This window comes from Thamnophis elegans, chromosome 1 (assembly GCF_009769535.1).
Source record: "Thamnophis elegans isolate rThaEle1 chromosome 1, rThaEle1.pri, whole genome shotgun sequence".
NCBI lineage: Eukaryota > Metazoa > Chordata > Lepidosauria > Squamata > Colubridae > Thamnophis > Thamnophis elegans.
This window is the reverse complement of record NC_045541.1, coordinates 114,955,714-114,975,272: the sequence shown is the minus strand read 5'-3', so window position 1 is coordinate 114,975,272 and position 19,559 is coordinate 114,955,714. Positions and strand designations below refer to the sequence as shown.

Below are 19,559 nucleotides of genomic sequence, written 5' to 3'. Positions count from 1 at the left end.
CCTGTAGAGTTCATTCTTGGCTTGGTTTTTTTTGGTGAGCCAGACAGATCCAATCAGTTTTTAATAAATTGCAGCAGAGTCAAATTGCCAAACCAGCCAGCATCATGTGAATGATGCAGATCTAGAGTGGTTTTGGACCAGTGCAAAGCCCTTTGTGGAAAGGGAAATGCTTTGTGGACATTTTCCAGTTCAGCTCCATGTAGAGGTATCCCTTATTTAAGACTAATATGGTAAATAAATATGTACTAAGAAGCAATTGCTTGCGTATTCAATATTTGGCTTGATTCTGTCAAGGATGCAGCAAAGCATGATTTACTTCAGAAAGACATGTTATGCCATTTTGTAATTCCTGCTTTTTGTTTTTAAAGGCAGTTAAGCACAACTGAAGACACACAATTCCTAACCATTCCAAACAAATAGTCTCAAACAAAATCTTAAGAAGAGTGAGACAGACTGATCCATAACTATGCTAAATCATTGCTTATTTAATCCATAAAGAATGGAACAATGAATGGGTTCAGACAAAACACTAAGTCATAGAAAATAGTCTGTAATTCCCAGTAGTTGGATTCATACACTGTGCTAAGCTAAAACCAAGCAAAGCACTATGGCATAATGGGGTGAGTAATCCTAGGTTTATCTTACTAGAAAGCAAAAGTCTGTGTCTTAGAGAAGCACTTTTGTTGTTTTTCATTGATATCTACCTTCTGCCTGGAGGATAAAATAAGAATGCGTCATCTATTCCTAACACTTTTTAATTTACCTGTAGTTTTACAACAATAAAGTGTCTGCTAATTATGCCACTTTTACTGAGAGTGAATGCCCACTTGCACTTAGCTATTCCATCACTCTTTCTTAAAAACAATAATTTCACCCATTCTTTACACAACGTAGTCTCCATCTCATTCATAGCTCATTGATAGGAAAGCTTAAAGCCTTATCCTTTTGCCTTTCCAATATGATAGTACAAACATGCCCCACAAGTTGATACGAGATATCCTTATGAGTTTGCCTTCATAACTTACAAGGTCCACAAGAGGAAGGTAACTTAAAGTCAGCCTCAACTATTTGAGATTTTATATATACAGCTTTCTCTGTTCTCCCAACACAGATTTTACCATGGGTTTGGTTTAAGATGCTCCATTGATGATTTGCTTGATGAAATACTCAGGGGTTGGACTGGCCCAGGTCATATCAGCTACATCAGGTTGCTGTGGACATGTGCCCCCTACTTGGTTACTGTCTTCTATGGCCATTTTTACGTGGCTGCAGGACAAACCAGATACAGTGGTACCTTGGTACTTAACTGCTTTGAAACTCATTGGTTCTCAACGCATTCTGACATGAAAATTTTGTCCTGGGATTCATTTGTTTGGTATTCAGTGCTTAAGTTAGAACTTGTCAGTGTCTGATGCTTTGTAACTCACTACATTATTCCTTATGGGAAAAATTTATTTGGTATTCATCACACCTCCTAATAAGCATCACACCTCCTAGTACCAATTAACAATGAGGCAATTCTTTCCTATAAAGGGAAATTTCCTAAAATCTATATATTATTTTTTCTTGTATAACATGTAAATTAAGATCAATTGATGCTCTTGTTACAGAAGAGTACTTTCCCACTGTCTAGATAAAATAGGAATATCTAATTCTTTATTCTACTCCTTCCTCCACCATTACATGATTTATTAATAACAAATATCTATAAAAAGAAATAGCAGGTTTTTTAATTTTGAAAGATTTAATCAGTTGCTCTAATATCTCTGCTGAAAATGCTGACAATATTTACAAGTGTTGTAGCTGTAAACATTGCCACTGAGTTACATTTGATAGAGGTCTGTCTCTCAGCCCAGCATATGTTAAAAATTCACATTCATCATCTATTAATTGGTCTAAAGTCAATGTCACAGCTTTCATTCAATTTATCCATATTATTTTCTCATTTTTTAAAATATTAGATTTCCCCATAAAGTCAGTTTAGCATAGTAATGCAGATGAGAAATGTTTTTATTAGTCATTATATTCCACAGCTTTCTAACCAATATTTGTTTTCAGACATATTATAGTTCTATTAGTCCATCTAACCAAAAGTGCCATATATGTATATTACAAAGTTACAAATCAGAAAATTGTTGGCTTTCCATATTCAATAGTTGGCAATATGTAAGTTTAGCTCCATGTCATAGGTTCTCTTATACATGCACAGGTCAGTGAGCTCCAAAACTTCAGAGTACCAAAATAACCCCACCTGGCCTCTAGGCAATATCCACAAGGACTCAGAACTAGTACATCCTATTTACTATATCACCCTTCTCAATTCTTCTATCACTCCTGTTCCTCCACCATTTCTTTTTGTGAGTCCTACTTCTGGAAAACAACAACTCTTTTATTTGCCTTGGGCTACTTCAGGTCAGTTTAGTTCCTCCAAAAAACACAAACTACCTTCTCTCTCACTCCAACAGAACCACCACCAACCAGTTGCCAGTCTGCTCAGCTTTTACAGCCACCAGCTGCAGGATTGGCTAGTGGAGTTCTTAAAGGAACAGGACACCAGCAAGGCACCATTTTGTAGCCAGCCTGTCCTCTCACACTTGATATTCAGAAAACTGAATCCTCCCTCATTAACTAGTAACTGCATTTTCTGTTAAGATATTCTTGGAATTGAAGAACTCCATGAAACAATTTCTAAACAAATAATTTATTAATTTATATTCTGAGAGGAATTCCTCTCAGAATATAAATTAAACTGGGAATAATACTCAAATTAAATTGGGAATAATACTCATTTTGAGTATTGTACATTCACCTTTCCCCAAAAGATTAGATTTAATGAGTCTTATCTATCCATATGTGGAGAACCTCATTTTATTTATATTACATATTGCTAACTGAATTATAGCTCTCAATAGCCATATACCTCAAGAATTTGGTACAAATATGGAATTGATATTCCTTAAATGGATGAGTGACCAGATTTTCCATGAGAAACAAATAACTAACCTCCACAAAGGAATCTGTCCAAAGTTCTTGTCAGGTTTTACATGATGTACTGTAACTCAGGGATGGGTTCCAGCTCCTGCTACTGCCGGTTTGCTCAGGGATGCGCCATGCACATATGCCCAGTGCAACAAAAATTGTCCTGTGCATGTGCAGAAGGCAAAAACAAGGTGCTGTAGGTGCCACCAAGAGAACCAGTTCGGGGTGGGGTGGGGTGCCAGTTCCAGAAACCCAGGCCGCCAAGTTACTCTCGGTTCTGCCAAAATGGTTGAAACTAGTAGGAACCCACCTCTGATATAACTGTGGGAAGCCCCCACCCCCCAGAGAATGAAATATTTTGGGGACTATTAAAAGAGGCAGAATATTATATTTTCCCAAAGGAGAAATGGAGAAAAATCTTAACAAAGGCAAAAAACAGCCCCATAGCCTCAAGCAGAAGCCTCAAGTCTTTAGAGATGGATATGTTGTGGCTGTTAAGAAATCCAGGCCAGTTTATTCATAAACAAAAGACCTTCAGCCCAGTTCCCCCAGAGTTGGTGGGATTAAGAATTTACATTCCCCCAAGGACAGGACATGAGCTTTAGGACATAATAAGATTTACCCACCACCATTAGAATAGAAAAAGACACAAAGTTCACTACATTGCATAACCTCCTGGAATATCTCAATACAACCCCCCCCCCCAAATGTATAAAAGCCTCCCTATCCCAATCCAATTTTGTTAGCTGTCCCCGAACTACATGCTGTTCTTGGTTCTGCTCACCAATAAACCTTCTTTCTTAAGCAGCTTCTATTTTGTTTGGAAATGGACCTGATTTTTCTTCCCACATAACCATGTGTGGTCTTTTGAAATAGCACAAGACTTGGTTTTTAAGCTTGGATTTAGTATTCCTTTAAAAGAACAGTATATCCATATCTTAACAACAGCACTAATGTTCCCTTCAAAGAGCACTAGTCCTGGGATTCATGGAGGATTAGTTTCAACTGGGAAAATACAGCCAGCTGTGCATTATTGGTTCTGTCACCTATGAGGATTATGGGGTTTCTACTGCTCCTGCCAAGAAGTAATTTTCCATGGTCACACTTTTTAATGTTGCTATCTAAACCATAAGGTACTTCTAGGTGCTGCTAGGTATGGCCTTTCCTTGCCTCTACTGCCACTCTTTTACCACCCATGTTTTTAAAAAAGCATGTACAGTCCAAGGATTGTTCAGAAACATCTTCCCCAACTTCACATCTTCTAGAAGCATTGAACTATAACATCAAATATTTTAGGTATTTAGGTATTTATTGGGATTTATATGCCGCCCTTTTCCCTGAGGGGACTCAGGGCGGCTTACAACCACAGGGGAGGGGAAGTGCAAGGTCAAAACAAAACAATATGTGAACAACAGAAAAATAATAAAACCCAACTTTCATTCAGCAATCAAACAAACACTCGGGCGGGTAATTAGGAGCCTATCCCCAGGCCTGCTGGGAGAGCCAGATCTTGAGGGCTGCGCGGAAGGTCTGGATAGTGGTGAGGGTACGGATCTCCATGGGGAGCTCGTTCCATAGGGTCGGGGCAGCAACAGAAAAGGCTCTCCTCCGTGTGGTCGCCAGTCGGCATTGACTGGCAGATGGAATTCGGAGGAGGCCCAGTCTGTGCGATCTAATTGGTCGATTTAGGGAGGTAATCGGCAGAAGGCGGTCTCTCAAGTACCCAGATCCACTACCATGGAGTGCTTTAAAGATGGTCATCAGTATCCTGAAGCGCACCCGGAGACCAACAGGTAGCCAGTGCAGCTCGCGGAGGACAGGTGTAACGTGGGCGAACCGCGGTGCGCCCACTATCACTCGCGCGGCTGCATTTTGGACTAGCTGTAGTCGCCGGATGCACTTCAGGGGCAACCCCATGTAGAGCCCATTGCAGTATTCCAGTCTAGAGATCACAAGGGCTCGAGCGACTGTTGTGAGAGCCCCCCGATCTAAATAACCCCAGAATGGACAGGGATTAAACCCATATATAAGGCACCTTGCTGGAAAGGACCTGTATTTGATAATCGGTCCCACTGGTCATATTCTAGACTAGTGATAGAGAACTTTTTCTGCACCAAGTGCCAAAAAGGGAGCGTGCGTAGGCAGCACCAAGTGCTGAAAAGGGAGCTCTTTGTTCACACTCATCTGGGCCACGATCAAGAAGAGGACCTGCCCAGGGGCCATGCATGCACTGGGAAATGAACTTCTGTTTTTCACTGTGTGCATATATGCTGGCCAGCAAGTCTTCCAGTTACTGCCATGCATTCACACATGCTGATCAACTGGCTGGCATGCATGCTCATTCAGGAAAATGGAGAACCAGCTCTTCCATTTTCCAGCACTGCCACACACACAAAGGCCAGCTGTTCATCGTGTGCACATGCGCGCCAGAAACCTGGAAGAGGAATGGGCAATGTTGCGCATGCCAGGCAACATGCCTCCATGTGCCACTTTGGGCATACATGCCATAGGTGTGCCATCATGGTTCTAGACCAAGCTAAGTACTTCAGCATTTAAATTAAAATTTTAAATGGACAGGTAAAACTTGAGAAAGTTCATGTCTACAGCTTCCTGAAAAATGATAAAAATCCATACTTTATAAAAGATATGTACATTATAAAACCAACTTCTTCTTTCTTATAATTATAAAATGTATATTTAAAAAATCACACCACTGCCAAAACTAATACAATCTATCATTTGCTGATTTAGAAAGTAGCCTGGAAACAGAACAAGTAGACTTCCACAGATTGCTGAAAGATGGTAGATACAAACATCAACCAAATGCATATTTTTAATGAGCATGCAAGCATGTTTAAACATGCTGGTGCATAAGGCACACCCATTTTTTTATTTCTAATATTACATTACAATTACATGCTTTATAATTTTCAAGTCAGACTGCTCCTAACTTGGAAATTAAAGTGTCACTTTGAATATATCAGCTCAAGGAGCATAGGCAAATACTGTAGCAAATTCACGTTCCAATGACACGGGCATGTGTCATTGGAAGAATACTCTGCATATTTCTACATGCAGAGTATTCTTCCTTCAGTCCCATAATGTAGCCACCGATCAACATCATTTAATATTCATACAAATTTACAGCGGATCGTAGTTTTAGATCTTAGCAATAATTACCTTAAGTTTTTACAATGCAATCAATCAAACTCTAATTCTAAGCACAAGCCAAGTGGGAAATCAAACAAGGGAATTTGCTGTGAACCAAAACTGACTGCAAAAGCTCTTTTTTAAAGTCATCGAGAGGCCACATAAACTGGCAGACTTTGTGATATTTATCCCCATTCCCTAGCCTGAAACTCCATTCCCCGCACAAAAGTATTAAGTTGTGAAAAAAGTTAATTCTTAAAAGTAAAAGAACAGTCCTGCTAGCCCATACCAAGATCTATTTAGGGGACATCTCATTTCCCACACTGGCCAAAAAGATATACTGTACCTTTGAAAAGGATGCAAGGAAGAGATGTGTTTTCATATTCAGATATGTGCTACTTCTTGTCTTGATAGGCAGTATGGGAAAACTTGGGCCTCTGAGTCAAGCCCATGGAGTTTGCGGCAAAGTTCCTTTCCCAGAATTTCATCCTTTCCTAACTCTTTGATTCTTCTCCTGCAGTGAGAGCTGCTTTCTCCAGATGGCCAAAGACACTGCTACCACTGCTTCTCTTGGCACGTGGCTTTCTATTTTGCATGATTCTGCTTTGGCTGGCATACACTTTCTCTAATAGTGAATGATGCCAGGCAACATGAGGGGATCTCTTAAGAGCCCTGTCTTAGACTTAGAAGAAACTCCACATGAAATGCAGGATAATTGAAACCAACCATATAGGACAAAGTAGGAGGCAAGGACTCCCAGATTTTCCCTACCTAAACCACCTTCATCTAAACATCTAAAGCTACAACATGTAGCTTTCTTTCAGTATTCCACATCCTTTGCAAACATCTGGCCTATATTTTTATATTTGATTCTAGTTCTTAAAGTTGGGCCTTAATACTTACCGCCAATGTAGATGGAGACACCGCTGCCAGTGCAACCAGTAGGATTAATAATACCATTATGTCCTGCAGATGATAAGAAGAAAATAATCTTAAAATGAGAAACTGTTTTTTAAAACAACAACGACGAAAGCTTCCCTCTTTCATCTCTCTGTCATGGCTGGGTTGACAGGTCAGTTGACTTCTTTCTCTGTTTGTGTTTCTCTGTCTCTCTCTGTAATCTGCTTTCTCCTCTTCAAGATGTACTTTACTTAAGAGTAATTTTGAATAATGATCTTTAGTAATAACAATCTCCATGTATTACTAGGTTTAGCTTTACTTCAGAGAGAATGAATGTCTGCTAACATTCATTGGTAGTTGGATTGTCAATACTCTGCATTCTAATAATTTCACATTATAAGTAATTCATTATTTATAATAATAAGATGTTATGAATAATTGCTAATAATTGCCATGTAGTGGGACATTCTGTAAATTATTCCATATTTTTTGACACTCTGTTGGAGGATATGGTTCAAGACCATATCCTCTAACAAGTGCTGCTTCTGAATTCAGCTATAGTAGCAAGGATTATTTACAAACAATCTATCTTGTATTTTTAGAAAGAATATATTTTATGAGATATATATCTCATTAAAAGGATTAAAGAGTAAAATAGAAATGAATAAGCAATAGTTTTATAGATGTCATGGAGATTATAATTTTCCAGAAGGTCATTACTTGACTGTGAATCACTATTAAGCTCCATACAAAACATAAATATCAGGAACCATGATCAGTACAGTACAAACCACAGAATGAAATTATGAACTACAATAAATCCTGGCAAATTAAATTACAATATCTTTTCATAAGTGAATTGGAGTAGTAAAGTGGCTGCTGGTTTGAAGTTTAAACAGCCCTTTATCCCTCCTTCAACCCTGATCACTCTTTCTGTCCAAAGGTATTTTTCATTTGAAAACTGTTATCTTCACACTACAGGTAATTCTTGACTTACAACCTCAACTGAGCTCAGAATATTGGTTGTAAATCACTGTAATTTACCATGTGTCTCGATTCAATTTGATCACCATTTCATGACAGTCATTAACTGAATCATCACCAAGACTATTAAGCGGAATACTTGAGTGTTAAGCAAATCACATGATTATAAATTTGAATTCAGTTTATCCAATGTGTGGGGGTGTATTTTTGCCAGAAAATGATCATATAGCCATGAAATGCTGCAACCAGTCACAAATGCAAGCCAGTTGGCCATGCATCTGACATGTGATCACATGACTGCATGGTGCAGCAGTCTAACATTGAGCATGGATCATAAGTCACCTTTTGTTAGTCCAGTATAACTTCACATGGTGGTTAACTGGCTAGTGTCAATCAAGGACTACCTGTAGTGGTTGCACTGTGTGTCAATGAAGAACTATATATTGGTACAAAAATAGGTAGATGACACTGCAAGATGCTATAAATCACTAGCACGGAAATGAACTCTGTTATTTCCTTTTACATATAATGTATATAACACTTACTTCACCATTCAGGAGAGGATGATTTGTTACATTTATTTTACATTGTTTCCTGCTTCCATCATTATTTTGCATTGTTCCCTGCTTCCAAGATCCATTGCTGGATCTTGAATAACTATCTTCTGTTCCTTTGAAAGAGTTGCCAAGTAATGTACAGCCACAGGTTGAAAGTAAAGGAAATTTTCATTGAGTAATCCCAGATCTGATTCCCATGTTTCTGTCTGTCAGGAGACGGCTTTCAATTAATTAGTTTCCCTTTGTTGCACTAAATAGGGCACATGTGCTTTCATTAAGGGAGCTCCAGGAAACAAGCTTTCCAGGCTCTGGTTTCTCTGCCTTAGACGTACATTGGTTTTATTGGGCAAAAGAGCCAGGTGCAGCCATCTTCACATGGCAGCATCAAGGGCTTGGGGGGGGGGGGCACAGGTGCAACCACAGGAAATGATACCAGCTTACTTATTTTGCTTTTATTTCTTCAAAGCTAGTTTAAAAAAAATATTCCTGATGCAAATCTGGGGAGGCTGGGACCAGAATCATTTCTGTAGGCCCTAATTTTCCTTTCATAGGCCCCTCCCTCTATAAAAATAGTATTAAAAAGTATACCACATAATTTTCAATATTTTCTTTGAATTTTACAGAGATAGGAAATACAGGTGAAACTCGAAAAATTAGAATATTGTGCAAAAGTTCATTTATTCCAGTAATGCAACTTAAAAGGTGAAATTAATATATGAGATAGACTCATTACATGCAAAGCAAGATAGTCCAAGCTATGATTTGTCATAATTGTGATGATTATGGCTTACAGCTCAGCTGAAAACCCCAAATCCACAATCTCAGAAAATTAGAATATTGTGAAAAGGTGCAATATTCTAGGCTCAAAACGTCCCACTCTAATCAGCTAATTAAGCCATAACACCTGCAAAGGGTTCCTGAGCCTTTTAATGGTCTCTCAGTCTGGTTCAGTAGGAATCACAATCATGGGAAAGACTGCTGACCTGACAGTTGTGCAGAAAACCATCATTGACACCCTCTATAATAGGGAAAGCCCCAAACGGTAATTGCATAAGAAGTTGGATGTTCCCAAATTGCTGTATCAAAGCATATTAATAGAAAGTTATATGGAAGGGGAAAGTATGGAATAAAAAGGTGCACAAGCAGCAGGGACGACCGCAGCCTGGAGAGGATTGTCAGGAAAAGGCCATTCAAAAGTGTTGGGGACTTTCACAAGGAGTGGATTGAGGCTGGAGTCAGTGCATCAAAAGCCACCACACACAGACGGACCCTGGACATAGGCTTCAAATGTCGTATTCCTCTTGTCAAGCCGCTCCTGAACAACAAACGTCAGAAGCGTCTTTCCTGGGCTAAAGAAAAACAAATCTGGTCTGTTACTCAGTGGTTCAAAGACTTCTTTTCTGATGAGAGCAACTTTTTGCATCTCATTTGGAAACTAAGGACCCAGAGAATGGAGGAAGAGTAGCGAGGCACACACTGCAAGATGCTTGAAGTCCAGTGTGAAGTTTTCACAGTCTGTGTTGATTTGGGGAGCCATGTCATCTGCTGGTGTTGGTCCACTGTGCTTCATTAAGTCCAGGGTTAACGCAGCAGTCTACCAGGAGATTTTGGAACACTTCATGCTTCCTTCCACAGACGAGCTTTATGGGGATGCTGACTACATTTTCCAGCAGGACTTGGCACCTGCCCACACTGCCAAAAGCACCAAAATCTGGTTCAATGACCGTGGGATTACTGTGCTTGATTGGCCAGCAAACGTGCCTGACCTGAACCCCATAGAGAATCTATGGGGCATTGCCAAGAGAAAGATGAGAGACATGAGACCAAACAATGCAGAAGAGCTGAATGCCGCTATTGAAGCATCCTGGTCTTCCGTAACATCTCAGCAGTGCCACAGGCTGATGGCTTCCATGCCATGCCGCACTGAGGCAGTAATTGCTGCAAAAGGGGCCCAAACCAAGTACTGTGTACATATGCATGCTTATACTTTTCAGAGATCCGATATTGTTTTATGTACAATCCTTCTTTTATTGATTGCATGTAATATTCTAATTTTCTGAGATTGTTGATTTGGAGTTTTCATGAGCTATAAGCCATAATAATCACAATTATGACAAATCACGGCTTGAACTATCTTGCTTTGCATGTAATGAGTCTTATCTCATATATTAGTTTCACCTTTTAAGTTGCATTACTGAAATAAATGAACTTTTGCACGATATTCTAATTTTTCAAGTTTCGCCTGTAGTATATCATATAATAATCATCATCATCAAAGTTAACTAAATTTCAGTAGCCGCCCTATGCCTCTAGGTTACAAATAAGATTATTGGCTAAATGTTCACATTTTGTGCATTTCTCATGTGTTTTTTTTTTAATTGAAGGAGTGAAAATAGATGAACATGTATTAAAACACATACAATAAATTACTTTTTCTTTTTTATTCCATCTCATTAAAATTTTAGAAAATTACTTTGGACAGTGAGATGGGCAGCATATAAACAAACATTTGCATGGGCCTTAGGTACTTTGTAGCAAAAGCAATAGCAGTTAGACTTATATACCGCTTCATAGGGCTTTCAGCCCTCTCTAAGTGGTTTACAGAATCAGCATATCGCCCCCACAGTCTGGGTCCTCATTTCACCCACCTCAGAAGGATGGAAGGCTGAGTCAACCTTGAGCCGGTGAGATTAGAACCGCTGAACTGCAGATAACAGTCAGCTGAAGTGGCCTTCAGTACTGCACCCTAACCACTGCGCCACCTCGGCTCTTTATCTATAATACCTAATTGATAAATCAGTCCCGAGTAACAAAGAGTGCTGTTAATAAGTAGCTGGAAGCCAAACAATGATTGGCTTGAAATTCTTTGTATTTTATTATTGGGTAAAAAGGAGTGGTGTTGATTGATTGATTGGTTATAGAATCTTCACATACTTTTCCTTGTAGGGAAAATATTGAGGTAGCCCTGAAAGGAATTTTCTAAGTCATTCATCAGTGTCCATATTTAGTACAGGATATTTGTATGAATAGAGCCAAGTCCATTAAGTGTATCTCAAGACACATGCTTATATTCCAAAAGGACTAATAAAGATTATTAAGGAAGTTCTGAGATAAATCTTACTTCTTTTTGTTTTCTCAAACAAAAAGGGAAAGGAAAAGGAGAATGCGTCTGCTCTCTCTCTTCAAGAGTGGGATAAAAGACCCAAAAAGTTATTTCTTTCCCCAGCAGTCTTATCTATACATCCTTATCTGTAAGATCTGAATTATCTCTAGAATAACATGGAATGAACTTTGTATTGAAATCAGAAAGGTTTTGGCATGGGATAATGGGTCATCTGGACAAACCCAGAACTCAGAATATCTCTTCAGGACCATGGATATTTATTTGGGATGTAACATAAAAAGCGTTTTCAAATATTGGATGCCTTAGGGAACCAATAAAGCTTGGTTGCAATAGTCTTGTGGCTAAAGATAAAAACCAGGAATTTGCAGTATTCAAGTACTACCACATTATATGGTAGTTACCAAATTTGTTAATTTGTTACCAAATTAACATTGCATAGTGTATGTTAAAATGTATAGTTTGTTTTTTGACTAATATCTGAAAATCTCAAGTATTTGAAAATTAACAGGAGATCAGTTTCAGTGGTTGGCTAAAATAATTATTATACTGTATTGGAAAGAGATGTCTATGAACAATTATCAAGCCACATAGTAAACTGAAGGGAGAACTGTAAACTAGGATTCTCTAGTCCAGAATCTGTCTTTGGGATAGTGCCAATCTCTCTCCAAGTCTGGATTGTACAGCTGTTGCGATATGTCCCTAGTTATTTGGTATTAAGCCATTGCTTGCATCTGGGGAGGATTTATGTCGAATAGGGAAAATATTCTGATTTCTACTTGTATACTGATGGTGCACACTATAGATCATAACTTGCATAGGATTTTATAATCTGCAAATGATTGCATGATGCTTTATGTCTGAATTACTGCAGAAGTATTTTGTTGACATTTATTTTCATATGTTTAAAAATGCTTTAAACCTTCTCTACTTTCTGCCAAATTTTTAGTCTAAAAGATTCACAGTAAATATTCACTTTTCATTCCTTCACACTGAGTTTTTACTCCAGCCAATCGTAATTAATTTCACCTCCTTTCTAAACTTTGTCCTTTAACATCTGGTTCAGCACAAGGGACGAATGTAAAATCTATCCCAAAGAAGAATTTAGCAAACATTCCCCCATTTTGATATATCAGACTTTAAAATAGAACAAAGAAAGGGTTAGCAAAATAGTTCTGTCTTCACTAAGGGAATGATAATCCTAAAGAAAATTAAGATTGGTTCAGTTCTACGTATTAGAATCTCCTATCTCAATTTTAAACTTAATTCAATATTAAAATAGAATAATGCAATAACTGATAATAACTATCATCAGTATAACGGTAATTTATGAATAACAAGTCAAGATAAAGGAAAGCCATAGTTTCTCTCTAATCCCATGAGATATTTTGGTAATCCATATGGAATTCAACTACCAGAATTCTCCAGCCAGGATGTTGGCTGGGAAATTCTGGGAGTTGAAATTCACTAATCTTAATATTGGCAAGGTGGAGAAACACAGGTCTAATCTGAAAATTGATCTATATTTAACAAATCATAAAAATTTAAAATGTAATCATTTCATTGGAGGAGCCCAAAGAAAGCTGCAAGTTTAAACATTGCTCCTTAGATGCTAATGCATACAATCTGGGGAGTGTGCATTTGCTTATTTTTTGGCTCTGGAATCTGGTGCAAACACAGAACTATGTGAGAGACGGGTTGACTGACTGACAAAATCTAACTCTGCTATAAGAAATAAAGCCTGGTTGTTCTATGAAGAATCATCACAAAACTTTCAAAACAGGATTAAACTATTTTAAGAAGACGTGCAGAAATAAACGATCAGCGGTATGGCAACATTTTTCCATGCAGGATAATGCAAATTTGAATGGGAGGAAAATGATTCTGCACAGGGTTGCCAAGCATATATTGTGATGGTGTTGTTTATAAAGTTAAATGAAAAGTTTACATTTTTATATAAAAATATGTGCACTGGCATAGCACAGAACTAGTTTTGCAGTATTTGTTGTCTGTCTTATTGTTTGGTTTTCTGAAGTTTCTCTCTCTCTCTCTCTCAACAATCCTGATTCTATAATATAGCATGGCATAATTCCATTTCTGACTTTTAGAGTCATTATTGTATTAAGTCACAAGTTTCTTTTCCCCTTCCAAACTGAAGCATTGCTCTTCCCTTAAAATTAACTCATTAAATAAGAAACTACAAACAGGGTAGAATTAAGCAATTAAATACTATACAACTTTCTCAACTTGATGCCTTTGAGGTACATTGGAATACTATTCCCATTATCCATTGCCAGCTGGGAATAATGAAATTTATGATCCAACTTATCTGGAGGGCATTCTAATGATTAAGTGCTATGATATAGGCTGGAGATGATAGGATAGGCTTCATCAAGTAAATACTTGAGAAATATATTTGGTAGCATTATAGAATCCTGATAGAAAAGAGTCAACTATTGAAATATGTTGAACATGCATACCTCTGTAACCAGATATGTATACTAGATATGTTTATCCTCATTTAAGATGGTTTTTAGAATAATAGATGGTTTTCATGTGAACTAATAAGCCAAAGGTATTTTGGTGATAAAGTACAAAGGGATATGAAAAAAATTCTAAGGTTGTTGAAAGTTATAACAATATATGGGAACTATGAGCTTTGATAGCCATTATATAGAATAATGTAAACACATCCCTACACTCGTAAAAATTCTAGATTAGCAATCAGTTTAACTATAATATTCAATTCATTATAACATACATTAACTATAACGTTCAGTACATTATAACGTGGGGTGTAATTGAACTTCATTATTTTATGCTGAATAGAGGAAATTGCCTTGTACTCAGCCAGACAGCTAATCCATTTGTGAAGGCAACCAGCAGGCCATCACCCTGCAGGTAGGATACTTGGGGTTGAATCAGGAACTTTATAATTTCCATGAAAAACGCACTTTTTTCCTGCTGTTATGCCTCTACAGAAGAAATCTTGCCTCTAGTGACACAGATTTCCATACAAAGAGGATGGTGAGCTGGTTTATATCAAGTTAATTGAGAAGCCATCTATGTAGCAACCTACCACATGTAGGCATCACTGTCACTAGTGACGTGCAGTCAGGGGAGCAGAGCCTCACCACTGTCATCATGAAAAGAAAAAAAATGTAAAAGGAAAAAGGCAAGAGCTGAGGTCAGGCTGAGCTAGTTGCTGCCAGAATCACAGTGGATGACTCTGCTTAGTGCTTAACTGTTTAAAAAAGCCTCTAAAAAGCTCCCTCTACAGGGGAAGGCAGGAGAACGACGTGCCTCATCTAGTCTGGCATTTTATGATCACTCAAGCAGAGTTAAGCAAGGGTTATAAGGCTAAAAATTCCTGATGTAGATGAGGCACGTCCTTCTCCTGCCTCCTCCTATAGAGGGTGCTTTTTTAGAGGCTTTTTAAAAAAGTTAAGCAGAGTCATCCACGGTGACTCTGGCAGCAACTAGCTCAGCCTGACCTCAGCTCTTGCCTTTTTCCTTTTACATTTTTGTTTCTTTTCATGATGGCAGGCAAGAGCAGAGTTGAAATCCTCTCTGAAACAGCTGGAAATGGTACATGTGGGTCGGAGGGAGGGGGAGGAATTCAAACTTCATCCTCCTGGTGCAGGGCTTTGGGCAAAGGCTGGAGGGAAGTGCTCTCCTTCCCCAAGTGTAGTTTGATTGCAGGCAGAGCAATGTTGTCTTTTCAAACCTGTAATCAGTGAAGCTGGGCTGGATCCTTCCGGGGCTGGGGGAAAGTGTGTGTGCTCCAGTATGGCTCTTTGACTGGCTTCCTGCCTCCTCCTGTGGTCTTCCTGACTCCCTCCAATCCAACTTGGGGTGTGTGTGTGTGTGTGTGTGTGTGTGTGTGTGTTTGAAAGGGGGAGGGAGGGAGAGAGGGAGGAAGGAGGGGAAGGGAGAAGAAAAAGAAAAAGAAAGAAGGAAACTTATTTTGCAAAGGAGAAAAACAAATGCTGTTGCTTTAAATTGGAACTGAGCATGCCTGGCTGTGGAATTCTGGGAGTTGAAGTCCACAAGTCTAAAAAAATTTGTGTCAGTGCCTCACCAGCCATAAACCTCACAGCAAATCACTGATTGTCACAATGTGTGTGTGTTTGTATACATTTTCACATTTGTACATGTTGTAATGTATTGATAGTACTGAGTTGGGAACTGTGTACATTCAAGCAAGCAAATGTCTAGGTAACCATGATTTTCAACACCGCTTACAGACATCATGGAAGATGTGACTGACACTATTCTTATCCTGATTGGATTCATGAAATCATGCTGTGCTATTAAGCCACTTTTATAACTGACAATCATATCAGACACCAGTTCTACTCACACAGATGTTTTCATAGGAATTGGGGATCTGATCCAAGTCCAAATTTAAGAGGAAATATTAGCTAAGTTCACATGTTGTACTACATTTGTCTTTATTGGTTTTAATATGCTATGTGTGAAACTAGCCATTGCTGTCTGTATCTCAGTTTGTGGTTTAGAATTTAGTGTGACCCAACTCACTATTAATCATGTAGATTTCTTAGTGCATCCTGTTTGTAAAATGTCTGTAAAAGCTGATTATGTTTTGCATAGGAGACTCATGCTGCTGATATGACCAAATATATTTCATTGAGTTAGATAACAAGAAGAGATGATAGGCATGAACACAAAGAGAGCTTCTGAACTTCCTAAGAAATTCTTTCTCTTCTTGGTAGCTAGTTGAGTGCTAGCTACCCATTCCTATCATGTATTTCCTTAAATCATCCTTTTTTTCTGTCATAAATATAATATCTGCTTAACTAACTAGCCTGGTAGGACAGGAATTACTAAGGGGACATCAAATTCTATGCTGGCATAGTTATATAGATTTAATGACTGATAGATAGCGCTTAACATGGGATAAGAGCGGGGAGGAATTTTGACAGATTGTGTGTGTGTGTGTGTGTGTGTGTGTTTGGTAGTGGTGGGGCCTGTATGATGAAGTGCCAATAATTAAGTCAGGCTATTTTGAAATACAGGTTTGGCACAATGCTTTTCAAACATTTAACACAGCTCCTCTTTTAAAAGCAACCAAACTATAAGTTTGCTTTGCACAATGCAGGAGAGTGCTTTCCATTTCTCTTCTCATCTCTCATAGTACCTGTCAGCTGGCAGGCAGCTTAGTTTTAAACACTGGTTTAGCACTCTTTCCAGCAGAACGAAATCTCTGTTTAAGAATGCTATGAGTATGGACATTGTGCATGATGTGAGAGAGGGAGCCAGTTTATATGCCTACTCTGCACTTGTGTGCTGTTATTATTAAGTAGTAGTGTTCCAAAATCCAATATATAGAATTCCTGGGGAAATGCACCATGAAAATCACCGTTCTCCCTCTCCTGTTTCATGGTACAACCTTATCATCCTCTCCTTTGATCTGCTGCTATTCAGGTTGATTCAGATCTCTGGAATTAAACTGGCCTGGAATCTTGGTGGAAAAAGTTTGAGTACCCACTTAGAAAGAACCAGACTCTTTTGTGGTCCAAATCAACATGGCTTTGAAGGACAATGTTCACACTATCAAAACATACCCCTAGGAATTGTGCTGATCCTCATCTTGGTTTTTAACATATACACTCCCATTCATGATAACTCATACTGCTTAACAGATCCTGAGTTATGTTGCTATTTTGTGCCCTTATTTCTCACAATCTTTGGTTCAGGAAAGAAGGATAAAGCAACAGGGGGACCTTATTTCTCTGAGCGATCCATTGCAGGCTGCTGCTTTGCTAAGGAGAGTGGAAAAGATTTCCTATGACTTCCAGGTCTGTCCGACACCCGCAGGCTGAAGATGGTTGCATCAACTTGCTGCAGCTTTAAATGTCAAGCTTCTTCTCTTCCCTATATTTTTGTTTATATTATTTTTGCAATGTTTGGTCTAGCTTATCATACCCATGGCAGCGTTTGGCTGAACAGGCAACTTGACAATAGAACTTTAATGAATGTAACTGGAATGCTTGACATTTCATGGAACTGTTAGAAGCAGGGCCTGATAAGTCCCATTTGTGAATCAGCTTTAAGTGCTGTTTAGATGCCAGGTTTGAACCCCTATCACAGCCTCGTAGCATGAAAATTGTGAAAGTTAAGGTCCATCTAAAAAAGACTGCTCTCTATTGACCAGAAATCTTCTCCAGGTCCTTGAGATAGGAATTAACATATGCCTCTTTCCCTGCTTTGCTGTACCAGTAGTCCTCGACTTAACGACCACAATTAAGCCAAAAGTTCTGCTGCTAAGCAAGACACTTGTTGAGTGAATTCTGCCCATTTTATGACCTTTCTTGCCACAGTTGTTAAGTGAATCACTGCAGTTGTTGTATGAGTAACACAGATGTTAAACGAATCTGGCTTCCCCATTGAGTTTGTGTGTCAGGAGGTCTCAAAAGGTGATCCCATGACCTTGGGACACACTGCAACCATCATAAATACATGCCAGTTGCCAAGCATCTGAATTTTGATCACGTGACCATGGGGATGCTGCAACGGTCGTAAGTGTGAAAAACGGCCATAAGTCACTTTTTTCAGTGCCGTTGTAACTTCAAACATCACTAAATGAACTTGAGGAGTACCTGTATATATAAAAAAACCATCAAGGATGCAAATCCTGATCTTGCAAAGCCTGCCAGCACTTTTAATTTTCTTCTCCCATTCCAATAAATAAATAAATGAGAAAGAGAGAGGAAAAAACAAAAACAAAATTCCAAATCTGTTTACAGGACCAAGCACACACGTACACAGCTCCACTCCAGATAATCCGTGGAATTGTTCCCACAACTGCATGAGCCTGTAGCAACACGACTCTTTCATCAGCCGATGGCAACCACACCACAATTTGTGTCACCCACAGCTGCTTGCTTTGCAGTAAACCGAGTTGGCTTGGTTTCTGGCATTCACAGGGATGTCTGGTTATTCCTGTGGCTGCTTCCCTTTTCCAAAATACATAGAATGGAGACAAAGCAGGTGCAGGGGGAGGAAAAGCAAATAATCCACTTACAAACAAGCGCTCTCAAATCTTACCTTGGACATGCAAACTCTACTAAATGTATGAACTGAATGTACCAAGAGGCTTTCTCTGTTCAAGGTTGGAAGGAGGACACATCTCATATGAAACAAGCAAAGCTACCTGTTCCTCATTGAAGTATCATAGCTTTGGACTATGTTAGAAGTAACAGGGCTCCGAACGAGTTAACTGTTAAGTTAATTTCACATGTAAACATCCCTTCTTCTTCGCCTGCCAAAAATCAGGATATTTTATCACCAAATGTTCTCCCTTTTGCATGACACTCTTTCGTGTCTAACTTTTAAAACTTGATCAAACTGATTAAACCAGCAGTGGACAGCGAGAGGCACCAAGATTTAATCTGTAATCCATAACCCACCCTCCTTACCTGATGCTGGATCTGCGTGTCAGTGAGGGCAAAGTGCTCACTGATGCCACTTCTGGAGGGTGAGAAGACCAAGTCCACGGCTCCTCTCGGATTGGAGCTCCGTCAATGGCTCTGACACTCTGTCTTGCCTTCAGCTTCTGTTTGATTACTAGTTCTTTACAGCACAGGAAAAGGAGAGTTGGATTTCATTTAACCCTTTCTGCCGCAAAAGCTCTCCCATGGTTATCGTGTGTTTAAAAGCTGGAGTTGCAACTCCAGAGATGTGAGAGAACTCAGTTCGGGATGATTTGCTTCTCTTTCAGATAAACATTGTTTTATTCAAAAAGAGCGTTGTTACAGAAGTTACTGCCAAGGTGGGGCCTCTCTGAATTAAATTTTATTTTAGCCAGAGGCTAAGAAATCATCAAAAGACAAGGCAGAGGCACG

General features: G+C 38.9%; 1 protein-coding gene across 3 annotated transcripts in view; it reads right to left on the bottom strand.

Annotated features, from left to right (window-relative positions):
- The window catches only part of PAPLN (papilin, proteoglycan like sulfated glycoprotein), a 92,262-nt gene extending 72,957 nt beyond the window's left edge, over nucleotides 1-19,305 (bottom strand). For 2 of the 3 annotated variants that reach the window (XM_032228560.1, XM_032228578.1), the window contains exons 1-2: nucleotides 18,763-18,786; nucleotides 7,033-7,095 (exon numbers count right to left, since the gene is read on the bottom strand). In XM_032228560.1, the coding sequence (XP_032084451.1) occupies nucleotides 7,033-7,095; nucleotides 18,763-18,771 (72 nt within the window). In that variant the 5' untranslated portion in view covers nucleotides 18,772-18,786. Of the gene's footprint in view, nucleotides 1-7,032; nucleotides 7,096-18,762; nucleotides 18,787-19,133 lie in introns of those variants that run through there. The other variant, XM_032228569.1, reaches the window with a different exon arrangement.
- Nucleotides 19,306-19,559: the final 254 nt, after the last annotated feature.